The sequence below is a fragment of the Onychostoma macrolepis genome, chromosome 08 (assembly GCF_012432095.1).
Source record: "Onychostoma macrolepis isolate SWU-2019 chromosome 08, ASM1243209v1, whole genome shotgun sequence".
NCBI classification, from domain to species: Eukaryota; Metazoa; Chordata; class Actinopteri; order Cypriniformes; family Cyprinidae; genus Onychostoma; species Onychostoma macrolepis.
This window is the reverse complement of record NC_081162.1, coordinates 27,604,461-27,618,489: the sequence shown is the minus strand read 5'-3', so window position 1 is coordinate 27,618,489 and position 14,029 is coordinate 27,604,461. Positions and strand designations below refer to the sequence as shown.

Below are 14,029 nucleotides of genomic sequence, written 5' to 3'. Positions count from 1 at the left end.
TTTTACTTTACTTTACTATCCACGTTGTAGAAAATTGTCTCTGGCTTCACAGTACATCACAAACACACACACACACACACACACACACACACACACACACACACACACATATATATATATATCAAATACATCAGTACTTTAAAATTTTGACAGCACTGGGCACGAAATATAATTGGTAAACTTTCCTTGTCGCTCGTGGCATGCCTACAGCATGTCAAAGAATTATGTGAAAGAGGGGTAAAATAGTTAGCTAAAACTAAAAAAAATGCCTGAACTAGTTGCAATGGAATCATTTCTTATTTTCATTTAGTTTGACTTTAAGTAAAAAAAAAAAAATTAAAACTGAAATAAACATGAATAAAAACTATATAGACTTTAAAAACAAAAACAAAATGTTAAAAATGACAAAATGACTAAAACTTTAACTAAAATTAATTAATTAATTAAAATTAAAACAAACTAATTCAAACTGTTTTAACCAGATTTATTTTATCATCATTAATATAAGTACAGATATATAATAAAATGCATATAATAAAATAAAATTGAGTTTTTAATAATATTTTGAATTATATTTCATTTTAATTTTAGTAAGTTTTGTTTTTGTCGTTTTTATTGATTTTTCATAATAAAATATCATAAAAATATCATACACTCAGTGTTTCTTAATATTTAAAATGACTTTTTCTTTATATTTTCCATTTTCTTTTTGATTTTAATAAAAGTTTTGTGTTTTTGTCATTTTTATTCATTTTTTTTTATATATCTGTCATTTTTATTCATTTTTATTTCAGTTTAAGTAACAAAAGACTTTTTAGATTTTATTTAACAATAATAATCCTGTTTAAAACTTTTCTGTCAGAAAGTAAAATACTGTAAGCGTACAACTAAAGGACATGGCATGTTCTGCCTGATTAAAATTCACCTTGAGACTGCAGTTCTTTCTAAGAGCACCTTTGGCTGTCATTCCTAATGAGCAAAGTGGAAACTGTGGTCGTACGTTACTCCATTCTGGATCGGCCGCATGGGGAGCTGCTGCCAAAAAGCATCTGGCTGATATTATTCATCTCACCAGTCAAGACAAGACAAGTGCTGACCGGACACACACAGAGAGAGAGAGAGAGAGAGAGAGAGAGACGAGGTGTCTTGGCTCTCCTACATCACCTTTACAGGTTAATTGTTTTAAAATGCTTCAGTGTGCAAACTTTAAGCGTGATATTAATACAGAAAAGGTTGCAGTAATGAACTGCCCTGCAAGTTCAACAGCTCATCTGTCAGACGGTCGGTAAACACACACATGACACCTAAAGCTGCTGTGTGCGATGTTTAAATAGTTTCTGGTGTGTTCAAACTCAACCAATGATGTGAGTTTGGGGGCGGGGCTATCTGTGTGCCTGACGAATAGAAGATGAGGGGAGGAGCACAAGGAAACCTGTTTGGAAACAATCATCATTTTTTACTATAGGGTGTGTTTCATTAATGGTGCAGAAATTAACTAGTATCTCCAACATAAACTAGTATTCAAAAATGTTGGTGTTTTTGAAATAAGTCTCTTCTGCTCTTTATTTGATCAGAAATGCTGTAAAAATGTGAAATATTATTAGAATGTAAACTAGCTATTTTCTATGTGAATATATGTTAAACTGAAATTTATTTCTGTGATGCACAGCTGTATTTTCAGCATCATTACTCCAGTTTTCAGTGTCACATGATCTTCAGAAATCATTCTAATATGCAAGAGACATTTATGATTATTATCAATGTTGAAAACAGTTGTGCTGCCCAATATTTATGTGGAAACCATGATGCATTTTATTTTTCAGGATTTTTTGATAAATAGAAAGCTGAAAAGAACAGAATTTATTTGAAATAGAAAACTTTTGTGACATTATAAATGACTTTACTGTCACTTTTCATCAATTTAACGCATCCTTGATGAATAAAAGTATTCATTTCTATAAAAAGACCCCAAACTTTTTAACTCTTGTTTTGTTTTCTGGGAAACTGCTCTCTACACGCTACCTGTTCACACAGTCACGCTCGTAAGTTTCATTCTCAGTAAGAACACGCAGGTATGAGGCTCTATGCACGTAAACATCCTACAAAAAAAACACTTAGACAACACAAACCTGTATTCAAAGAAGACACTCACACATTCGTGACCACACACCGCATACATCATAGTTCACACATCAGTTTCTCACGGTCAAAGCAGATCTGTGAAAATCTTAACATGTCAGCTATCCGTCTCTGAGGTAAACCGAAACATCACAACCGATCACACTCACACAAAACAAATCAATCATGACCTGACCCCTCACCTCTAGAAACACGTCCCATCTTCTTTCTGGCAGATGAACTATTTGACAGCAGCATGAAGGGCAAAAAGTAGCCAGATGCATAAAACGAACTTTAAGACCAAGCAGAAACACCTGCCAACCATCTGCTTTGGCACTGGACTGAAATAAAGCTCTATGCTCTTGGCAAGAGCTCACAGCCAATCAGATATCATATAGCCAAATTAATATTCATGACCCAAGAGTGGCTGGCCAACCAGGGACCACAGGCTATTAGAGTCACAAAAAATTAGTCACACTATTAGTCACACTAATTTTCAGTATGTTTGCCATGGCATATTATTTTATTGCATTTGTTATGAAATATAAGTAAATTCTGAATTTATCTCTGCCACCGTTGATTGACAATCATAAATTTCATGACATCATGGTTTGTCAGGTCAGTTTATAAAGATTTTCAGCAATTTGAGTGACAGCGATTGTCCTGATGAAAATAATTATGCAAATTAGCAGCTTTGTGACACATACTGCAGTTACAAACTCGTTATCCAGCAAAATATTTAGCCTATTTTTAGCAGCAAGAAAACTGATAAACAGATTCTTAAAAAATCTTTTGAAATTGTTTTTCAATCCTATTTGTAATCTGATTTGCTTTTTTTAATCTGAAGTGTTTTTAAGAACTGAGATTATGATTCTTGTATTATAAACCTTTATAATAGGTTCTTCTTTTTTAAGAATTATAAAGGTCAACATGTTTTCTTAAAATATGCTGAATAAGAAATGAGCTGCCAATCCAAAATTAAATTAATCCTTAAAAATGCTGAAATTACTTAGCAAGGTTAAAAGAAAATAAATAAATAAACAAATAAATGATACAATTAAAATGAATGATAAAAATATAAATACAAATAAACAATCTTAATAACAAAAATAACCTGGTTTATAATTAATGATATTAAAATAATGATGAAAATGTAAATCAGACAGACACTGATTTAAAGTAAAAAGAAAAAAAAAGAAAAATAAATATTTAAATAAAAATAAATTAATAAAATTAATTAATAAATCCGCTATAAAATAATAATAATAATTGATTTTCTACAGTTATTACCAGTTATGCAGCCCATTGTTAATGTTACATGTTGTATGGTATGCAACTACTGTTTTTTTATATTGATCGGCTGATATTTAACTTTAATATTAATATTGATTTAATATTTTACTGGCGGATCCTGCACACCCTTCAGTAATGCATATTTCTAGTCTGCTGTAAAGTACACACTTCACATCAGTCAACCGAACAAAACAAATGATTGCAGAGTCACTTTTCAAATCTGTGTGAGACGTGTAAGAGAAGACGTCTACAGCACTGCAGAAAACCACAGACTCTCTCCTGAGACAAACAGATCAATTCAGTCTGGCCAGAGATCAAACCCCATTCAAACACACACAATCACATCTCACACTGCCATTCATCACACACACACACACACACACACACACACACACACACACACACACACACACACACACAGAGCAGTCATTCCTTATCAGAGATGTGATGAAACCTCTAACACTGAGTAATAAAGTTCAGTTTGTTCATCATCCGGCTCCAGACGCAAATGATTCCTCAAATCAAGAGAGCTGTGCTGCTACTTTACTATTTCCAGATGCTGGACCAGAAAACAGCTGAAGAAAAACCATAGCAACGCCCTGGCAACCACACACAGCAACTTAGCAACACCCTGGTAAAAAATAAGAACACCCTTGCTACTGCATAGTAACATGCTAAAAATACATGCTAAAAAATTAGAAATCCCTAGCAACTACATAAAAACATGCTAAAAAACATTTAAGAAACCGCATATCAATGCCCTGGAAACCATTTACAGCACCATAGCAACTGCATAACAACACCCTGGCAACCACCAAGGACACACTTGCTACTTAATAGCATCATGCTAAAAAAAACTTAGAAAACCCTAGCAACTACATAAAGCATGCTTAAAACACCTTAAAACAAGTCAAGTCACCTTTATTTATATAGCGCTTTTAACAATACAGATTGTGTCAAAGCACTTAACAGTATCAAATTGGAGGATAGAGTGTCAGTAATGTATAATGATAAGATTAAACACTCAATTTTCAGTTAAAGGCATTTCATTATTGAATTCAGAGATGTCATTGTCTAGCTCAGTTTAGTTTAAATAGTATCTGTGCAATCTAATCGGCAATAATCACTAGAAATTAAGTGTCCCCAACACAGCAACACCCTGGAAACAATTCACAGCACCATAGCAACTGCATAGCGACACTCTGGTAACCAATCTAAACCCCTTAGTGACTACATAACAAAATAAAAAAAATAAAAAATAAATAAAAACATTCACAAAGCCCTAGCAACTGTATAAATACATGGTTAAAAACACATTAGAAACAACACAGCAACGCCGTGGCAACAATCCACAGCACTACAGCAACTGCATAGCAACACCCCAACAACCAGTCAGAATACACTACTAGATACTGTTCTACATAGTAACATGTAAAAAAAAAAATTAAAACCATAGCAACAGCATTAAAAATGACAAAAACGTCCTTAGCAACCACATAGCAACACCATGGCAACCATACGCACCACCATAGCAACACCCTGCTAAACAATAAGAATACTGCATAGTAATATGCTATAAATACATGCTAAGAAAAATCCCTAGTAACTGCATAAAAACATGAGTAAAAAATGTAGAAAACCCTGGCAACTACATAAAACATGCTTCAAAACACCTTAGAAACAACATAGGAACACCCTGGAAACAATCCACAGCACCATAGCAACTGCATAGCAACACTCTGGTAACCAATTTAAACACCTTAGAGACTACATAACGAAATGCTAAAAATTTTTTTAGAAAGCCCTAGCAACTGCATAAATACATGGTTAAAACACCTTAGAAACAACATAGCAACTCCCTGGAAACAATTTACAGCACCATAGGAACTGCATAGCGACACTCTGGTATGAATGAAACAAGGCGGAGGAAACGAGGAATTCTGGTCTTGTAATTTTCTCTGCAGGGCTGAGTGATGTCAGTATGACCTTAGCGACCAGCTGCTGTTTACTAGACTCCATCCCATACTGCATACTTACTGCACATGAGGAAACCTCAAAGAAAATCACTCATATCCAAGCAGTAAGGAAGGGACACCGGCACCACACACACACACACACTCACTGACGGATAAATCTCAGAACTCTACAGTCTATTAAGAGAGCTCCATCTGGAAGAACCAGGACACCTAAAATAAGCATGCGTACATACGTATAATCCAGAAAATTACACAAGCGCTCCAAACTTTTACACACACAAACACATGTGAGCCTATAAAGGCTATATACAGTACACTCTCAGAAAAAAGGTACAAAAGCTGTCATTGGAGCAGTATCTTTTCAAAAAGTACTATTATGTACCATTTTAGGTACTAAAATATGTATGCTTTCTGTACAAATATGCACCCTTTAGGGCTAAATAAGGTCCAAAGGGGTATCTTTTGAAAGGGTCCCATCCCAGTGACAACTTTTGTACCTTTTTTTCTGAGAGTGTAGCTACAATTAGTCTAAGAGAAATCTATGTCTTTGCTATACATTATGTGCAGAAAGAGTCATAAAGCACAGTTTAAATGGAGTTTAAGTAGACAAATGGACAAAGGACAGTTTAAAATAGAAATGCTTTATTCAGTGGTATAATTTGACACGACTGGTGGAAGTTTTCAGTGCACGGTGGGCAGATGCGACTAATCGATAATGATATTCGTTGTCGATATTATTATCGATTATTTGTTGCAGCCCTATACTCATAACTCAATTTTGACAAAAAGTAGTTACTGATTTTCAAATACTGATTTCGATAAGCATCTCTATATAAGATAAAATTCCAAGTACAACCAAAACATCTATTCTACACACACCCCTAAATAGTCTGAATGATCTGTTTTTTTAACGGTTCTAGAAAAGTGTTTTCTGTGACGGAGAATATCTCCTTTCAGTGTGAACTTTGAGCTTTGTAACCTTGCAGATGTTTTTATGCTCAAACAGCAACATTACACACTAACTAAAGTTGAAAAGAGAAAAACCATTATAGGACCCTTATTGAAATGCACTTAAATGAAGACTTAAAATAGTATTGTACTGTTTATAGATAATGCACATTAAAATGACTTCTGACTAACCACCATTAAAGAAAACATTCTGCATGGTTAGAATTTTAAAAAGTCCCAAAGGGAGGTTCTGTCAGATTTAGCTCATGTTGGGGGAAAATTTATGTCTCGCAAGTGTAACCAGTGAGTAAACCCACACACACACACACACACACACAGTCATCTGGAAGTTGGTGGAGCTTTAAAACCACAGAGTCAGGGGTCATAATACAATGAGAGACGTTGATTTCTCATTTTAGGCTTAGCCTGGTTTTACGGATTACCCAGAAGGCCAAAAAATCCAGAAGAGTCAGAAAGAGTTTCTCTTTTAAATTCACAGAGGAAGTACTTCCATTTAAACAACCTTCCAGCTGAAAAGTGCAGTTTTGAACAGTTTTGAATTTACATGCTGGTCTAAGCTGGTTTATGCTACTTAGTTCTAGCACTATGTTGTTTTCCAGCAAAATGTAATGATACTGTCTGATCAAGTCTTGCTGGTTAAATGAACTGATAAAATGTACACCTCAATGTAACAGATAAAAGTGTCTGCCAAAGGCTTAAATGCAAATGAAATTGTCTAATAATATATTCCATTAAAATTCAAGACCTTAAACTAGTTTAAAAGCCTACGCTGCAAAAAAAAAAAAAAAGAAAAAGATTACTACAAAATTACTAAAACCTTAGCTAAAATTAACATGAAAGCAGAAAATATATAAAGTCTAATAAAAAAACTACAATAGTATCTGAACATTTATTAATCAAAAAACATTTATTTGAGGTAATAAGTCTTTTTTTTTTTTTTTTTTTTGGAAAAAGACCAATGCAGTCAGAAAAATAAACTTAATTCAAAGGGAAAACTAGTTTTGTTTTTCTTACCCCACTGTCAGATATCTGTTACTGTTTTAAGCATAAAGTCACATAATTTGAATCTTGTTTCCCTTTTTTTTAATCATATGGGATTTTGCTTCTTAATTCCCAAGTATCTTGATTTAAGAATGTTTAGATAATTTGCAGTGCAATATTGTGGTTTCAAAGCAACCAGCATCCAGATCACATGGCAGTGACATCAAAGCTAACATGTGCCATCTTTACAGTGCTTTCTCTTTGATCTAGTTTGATACAGGAACGTTTACTCAACCCATGCAAGTTTGAGGTCGGGACTATCTGTTTGTCTGACCAAACTCTGAAGGAAAACATCAATTTTGCAGTACTTTTTAGTGATGTTATTGCCATAAAAATTTACATTTTCACGCTCAATAGTTGTGCTGTAATGAACAAAAACATGCACCAAAATAACACACAGTTTGGTTTTCCACGGAGCATCCCATGTGTCCTAATTTAACCCTGAACCGTTCTACTTTAGGTCATTTGTTCCCTCATGAGGGAAAACAGTGGCCTGCGGCAATGGCATCATGCGAACAGAGAGCCCTGGGGACGCTACGATCTATGTGTGTGTGTGTGTGTGTGTGTGTGTGCGCACGGAGAGAGTCTTCAGAGAGTATCTGCTCTTGGTAGGAACTGCACAGATTTTCAAAACAGTCCAAAAACCCTCCAGCTGTCTTTGTTCATCTAGTTGACTTCAAATGCAACATACCGCAAACACACACATGCATTCATGCACTATCACACGAGTGCGTCTCTCAAACAATCCATTCGGTTTCTCCTCCGATGCACTTTTGCTGAACGTTTAACCTTGAAAGGTGTGCTTTTGATGTGTGGGAACTGTAGCAAGTGGTTATATAGCAGTCTACACATTCACTGTGCTCAAGTACTCTTGGGAAGTTCATATTTACAAATTGGGATGTCGTAATTATGACATCAGATGCGAGTCACTTTAATCAGAAGAAGATGGCAATGTAACATTTCTACAAAAAATTCAGAACAAATAATTTGTAGACTACTTCTACAATAAAGAATGCACACTAGGTGTATTTTTGCTTTTTATTCTATATCTGAAGGTGCTGTAAATTTAATCATATATTTTATCATAACTGCATTGTCCTAAGATATTTTGCATATGCAATTTTAGCTAGTTTTATTGCAAATAAAAAATGCATTTATTTGGAAGCGTCTCAGTTAGAAAAAATGATGCATGCAATAGATGCAGCATTGTTGAAATCAACATTATTATTATTATTTTCAATTACAATAAAGCTAAGTTGCATGCATAAAATACATGCACAATTATTACAATAAAATATGCGTAAATTTTAACAATAACCGAGAAACCTACAAAGACAGGTGGTTAATCGATTGTCCACGCTTTTGTTCAACTCATCTGTTCGCGTTAATTCAGCTTTTTAAAATGAATGTGTTAAATAGCAAAAATTTGTGGTGAAAAACCACATTACCCATGATGCTGTGCAGAAAATTCCACCAATCAGACAGCTGCATTAAGCAAAGTGCAATAGATATCTTTAGCTCCGCCCACTCCCATGAAACACTGTGAATGTAATTGAGTCAATGTGTTCTCAAAATAATTAAATATTTCTATAGCTATGCATATTTTGCAGAAGAACTTAAAATATATATCTATAAATACAACCAAAATCTTTAAATTAATAGTTTTAATTTTCTCCGTCGTATTAAATTCAATTATATCATTCGCAGTGCTTCAGATTGTAGTTCTTTCCCTCGTTTCAGTTAAGTACACAGTCTTGCACCTTTGCCTTTTTTGTCTGCTTTTCAAATACTTTTTTGCTTCATATCAAAGTTTATAATGTTGTGACTCTCCTCGTAGCTGGTTGGTTTGGTTCACAGAGTATAATGCTTTAAAGAAGACTTTTTTTAAATCCCCATAGGAAAAATAATTTCAGAACTGCAGCGCCACTGAAAAAGTGGGCTGGCACTAATGCAGTCTATTGGCGATGGGCTCTTTATTTAGAAGGCGGGGCTTATTCTGTGTTGCAATTTCTCCCATTCATAGGAAAAGCACACTTGTCTTAGTATAGCTCAAGACTTTGCTTGAATGCACCTGACATGATAATTACGAACTTCCCAGGAAGACTTGAATGCACTGAATTTGTGGAGGCTGTCAAGTGCATTCATCTCATAAGTTTGCAACATGACTTGAATGCACCGATTCGCATTTCCAGTTTCACATTTCACAATTCAAATCCACTTTACACAAGCAAACAACATGTTTCTGTGACTCACCTGTGTCTTGTCTGAACTGATGCATGGACTGCAGGTCTATGACGTAGGGTGCGAGCTGCGGATCCACCTGCCCCAGTATGACGGTCCCTCGTGCGTCTCCCTTCAGGACGTTTTCGATGTGATGACAAACGGCGGCGCTGTATGGCCTCCAGCGGCCGTGTTCATTCAGCCATTCCCAAACCACTACCCTAGCCATGCTCTGAGACGAGTATCCGCCTCCCAGCGACACCAGAACCCCAGAGCCGGGTCGAGCCATTTGATTCAACTCCACACCAACAACAAACAGAATGGATTTCGTCCCAATATATGCGTTCCAAGAGAATGTTCCTATTGAAAACACATTGTGAAGATTCAAAACTCTTGATTTTGCTTAAGAACGAGTGCACAAACTGCAGAAGTCAATGCACGTCCTGCAGCAAAACGAATTAGACGCTGCTCTGTTCACATGAGGGATTCGCTGCTGTAATTGAGTTTGCCCACATAAACTAGATTAGTCTCTAGTATTCCAGCTCTGGAAGTAATCATGCTCTCCGAAGTAACTCCTCCTCAGCAGAATAATCCAAAATAGATGATCTGAGACGGAGTCCAGTCACTGCTAGTGATGCTCATATAATCCTGCAGTCCTGAAGTCCAGCTTTCTGGTCTAGATCCAGTTGAAGGAGAACACGCTGCTCTTGGAAAGGACTGCCAGGTTTTGCATCCACATGGTCTGCAATACTATTGCGTATGTAATGAAACAGACAGAAAAAGAGAGTGAAAATCAGCCCAAAAATATACAATCAAACTTCATTTATTTGGAGGTCCCACTAGTTGTAGAATTATCATTACAAATAATTAATTTATCATTGGCTGCTGTGCTGTTTCATCAGTGGTGTCAAACCTACAGTAGATAAATCTGTGACATTAAAATCTGTGATTGCTTTCATGTGGAAAAATCTTTATTTTTTTATTAAATCTAATTTATAATATTTAAAAAAATAAAAATGGGAAAATTATGCATTATGAAACATTTGCATGCATATCAATAATTTTTAAATATTAATTATAAGATCATATATTATTTCAAGTAGCCTAGCAGGTTTTTTTTTAAACACAATAGTTTTAACAGGAATTGTTTTCATCGCAGTTTGACTTTTGCCAGCAGTAGGTATTACTGTGAACTGCATCTACTGATGCCACAAGCAAAACCTGTAGCAAATCATGTCAGACATATGCATGCGAACACGATATACTCAAAACACACATATGCATACAAAAAGAGAGAGAGTAGAGAGATCCCTCTCCTCCTGGTACCCATGAGCCCTTTAACAAACCCAAAGGAAAGATCCTGTATCAGTGATCAATAACTGCAGACCTCTGATGATTTACATAACAAACTCATCATAAATCCAAAGCAAACCCGTGTTCTTCTCAGCGCATAACCCAATCCCGAAAGAATCGCATGTGGCCTCAAATCTGCTCTATTATAAGCCAGTTCCAGCCAAACATCTGTCTGGGGTCCGTTTAAACGGGCATGCGTGTGGAAGAGCCGGTTCTGCTCATAAATCCGCTCTCGATTCATCTTCATTTACGAACAAATGAGCTCGTTCTTCTCCATATGGGCTCCAGCTCCGCGTCTCCTCCGGATTTGATCGGATCCGTTCATCAGAATCTCATCAGTGCATCACACCGAATCAAACAGGACGATTTTCTCCACTAAAGCGTTTCGCAAAGCGAGAATTCATTATTAGATATGAAATAAGGGAATATGCGCGCTTACGGAGCTCGAGGAATAAACGGGACGCACATAAGCCATGATGTCTTTGATCATTCATCCAGGCTCATTCTGAATACGACATCTCACATGGAAACGAATTCGTGTTATTTCGCATCAGGTAGAGCGTGTTTTACCTCAGCACAGACGCAGAAATGAGAAAAAATGAATCAGTCACCTGTGATGTGAAGCGTCTCCGCCGAACCGAGACGATGGACCGGAGATCTGGTCCAGAATAATGAAAGACTGAATAAGCGAAGTGTTTCTAGATCACATTCCCGACGCTAAACGAGCAGAAGAGAGTCGGAATTCACCGTGTTCTGCTGTCTGTGAGCTCTATTGGCTGTTGCTCATGTTGTGCGCATCCTCCGCCGCCTGACTGTTGCTTGCTTTTGTGTGTGTGTGTGTGTGTGTGTGTGTGTGGCTCTATTTACCTCAGCCTGGAAAGAAGCAGCGGTTTCAGCATGAGAAAATCAGATTTTCCTTCCAGATGACCTCGTGTGTTACTTCCACCGCTCAGAAATCCCATAAAGACAAGCGTATCATGCTTATATAGAAATATAGGATATGGATAATAATGTGTAATAAACTATAAAACATCACAAAAAATAATACATTATAAAACATAATTTTTAATGTTACCCTGGATCACAAAACCAGTCATAAGGGACAATTTTTTTGAAAATTAGATTTATACATGCATCTGAAAGCTGAATAAATCAGCTTTTCAGTGATGTATGGTTGTTATGATATAATATTTGACTGAGATACAACTATATGGATATCTGGAATCTGAGGGTGAAAAAAAAATCAAAATATTTAGAAAATCACGTTCATAGCAATGCTACTAATCAAAAATTAAGTTTTGATGTATTTACAGCAGGAAATCTACAAAATATCTTCATGGAACATGATCTTTACTTAATATCCTAATGATTTTTGGCATAAAAGAAAATTTGATCATTTTGACCCATACAATGTATTGTTGGCTATTGCTCCAAATATACCTGTGCTGCTTATGACTGCTTTTGTGCTGCAGGGTCACATATTAGTAAACATGAATTAACAATGAATATTGCGTCTATTGCACTCAATGTTAGTTTCAAAATTTATGAATGCATTTTTTAAATAAAACATAGTATCTGTTAACATTAATGCGAACTAACATGAATAAAGTTGCATTTTTATCAACTAACATTAACTGAAATTAATAAATGCTTGTAAACATAATTTGAAATTAAATGAGACCTAAATATAAAGTGTTTTATTTTTTTAATGACGATTATTTTATTTTTAAGCAATATGACACTAGCAACCGATGTGTTCGGAACAATATCATGCTTGTTAGTGTGATATTGCATTATATTAGAAGTTGTTAATGGTCAAAGGTTAAGAAGATAGCTTACTTTTCTGTCAAAAATGGCTGGTTAGATTCAAAATTTCTTCTACGCCAATGAAAATGCAGAAGCATCAAGCTTTGTGTCTGAAAGCCGTACTGGAACAGTGCATGTGAGTGGTTTTCCATTTTCCACTCTCTGGTAAGAGAAACACTGACGTTCAGCATCGCTCACACACTGATCTGAATCACCGTATGAGTGAACTGATACAACAGAGAAACATCCCAGCGCTGTTATACGGTACCCTCCTCCTCCTCTAAGAACCTTCAAGGTTTGTTTAAAGACATTATGCGGCAGGATCCCAACAGAGTGACAAGAGGACTTTACATTTGCCTGGATGCCTCATGCTAATGGTCAACATGTTCTCCATTAGATATTCATATAACTGGAGTGTGCTATCAAAAAAAAATCTTAAAATGTATATTTGATGATAGATCAATCAATCAATCCAGAGATTAATGTGTAAAGATGTGTAAAGAGCATCTACAACATATAAAATGTAACATTACTGCAATTTCAAGCATTATTGAACCCTCACAACTGGACTAAACCTCTGACAGTGTTGTTTTCTAGTCAAGTCAACATTATTTGTACAGCACTTTTACAATACTTCAAAGCAGCTGTACAGAAAGTCATACTGTAATGTCTAATTCCTTCAGCATAAAGCAAGTTGTATGACTGGGTGATATGATGATACTGTATATTACAATGATATAAGTGATTCTCCTTTCAGATATAACTCACTCATGCACACATCAGAGCGTTGCGTGAACTTTATAGTTGTGCTCTTAAACTGAATCAGTTCACTGACTTCACCATCAAAGATCATAATTTCCACTCTGAATGATTTCAGTGGACATTAAAAATCTCACTCTGACTCAAGCTTTAAATTATTGACTGAACATTCAGAGATCAAATTAAATGTTCGTCTTAAATAAATACATGTTGAATTGAATAAATGTTAAATAAAAGGTGAATTATATGAAATAGTATCAGATATGCATCGCTGACAACACTAAAAATACAATATTATTACAGCCATCACTGATGGTTATGATTTGACTGGTTTCATCCACTAGCTGAAGTTGTGTGTGTGTGTGTGAATACAGTATAAACAGTCACAGCGTCCTCTAGTGTCTGTGGATATTTATTGTACTTCTAAAACACACAGACACTTTAATGTGCAAATAAATAAACAGATCTGTGTCTGTGCGAACGACCTTTGAACT

The 14,029-nt window shown here is 35.5% G+C and overlaps 1 protein-coding gene across 3 annotated transcripts in view; it reads right to left on the bottom strand.

The window, feature by feature from the left end:
• dtx1 (deltex 1, E3 ubiquitin ligase) overlaps window positions 1–12,981 on the bottom strand; it is a 45,381-nt gene extending 32,400 nt beyond the window's left edge. Inside the window, exons 1-2 of one of the 3 annotated variants that reach the window (XM_058784527.1) lie at window positions 11,838–12,981; window positions 9,651–10,367 (exon numbers count right to left, since the gene is read on the bottom strand). In XM_058784527.1, coding sequence (XP_058640510.1) covers window positions 9,651–9,906 — 256 coding nt within the window. In that variant the 5' untranslated portion in view covers window positions 9,907–10,367; window positions 11,838–12,981. Of the gene's footprint in view, window positions 1–9,650; window positions 10,368–11,581; window positions 11,783–11,837 lie in introns of those variants that run through there. The other 2 variants (XM_058784526.1, XM_058784528.1) reach the window with 2 other exon arrangements.
• Between the last annotated feature and the right edge of the window lie 1,048 nt (window positions 12,982–14,029).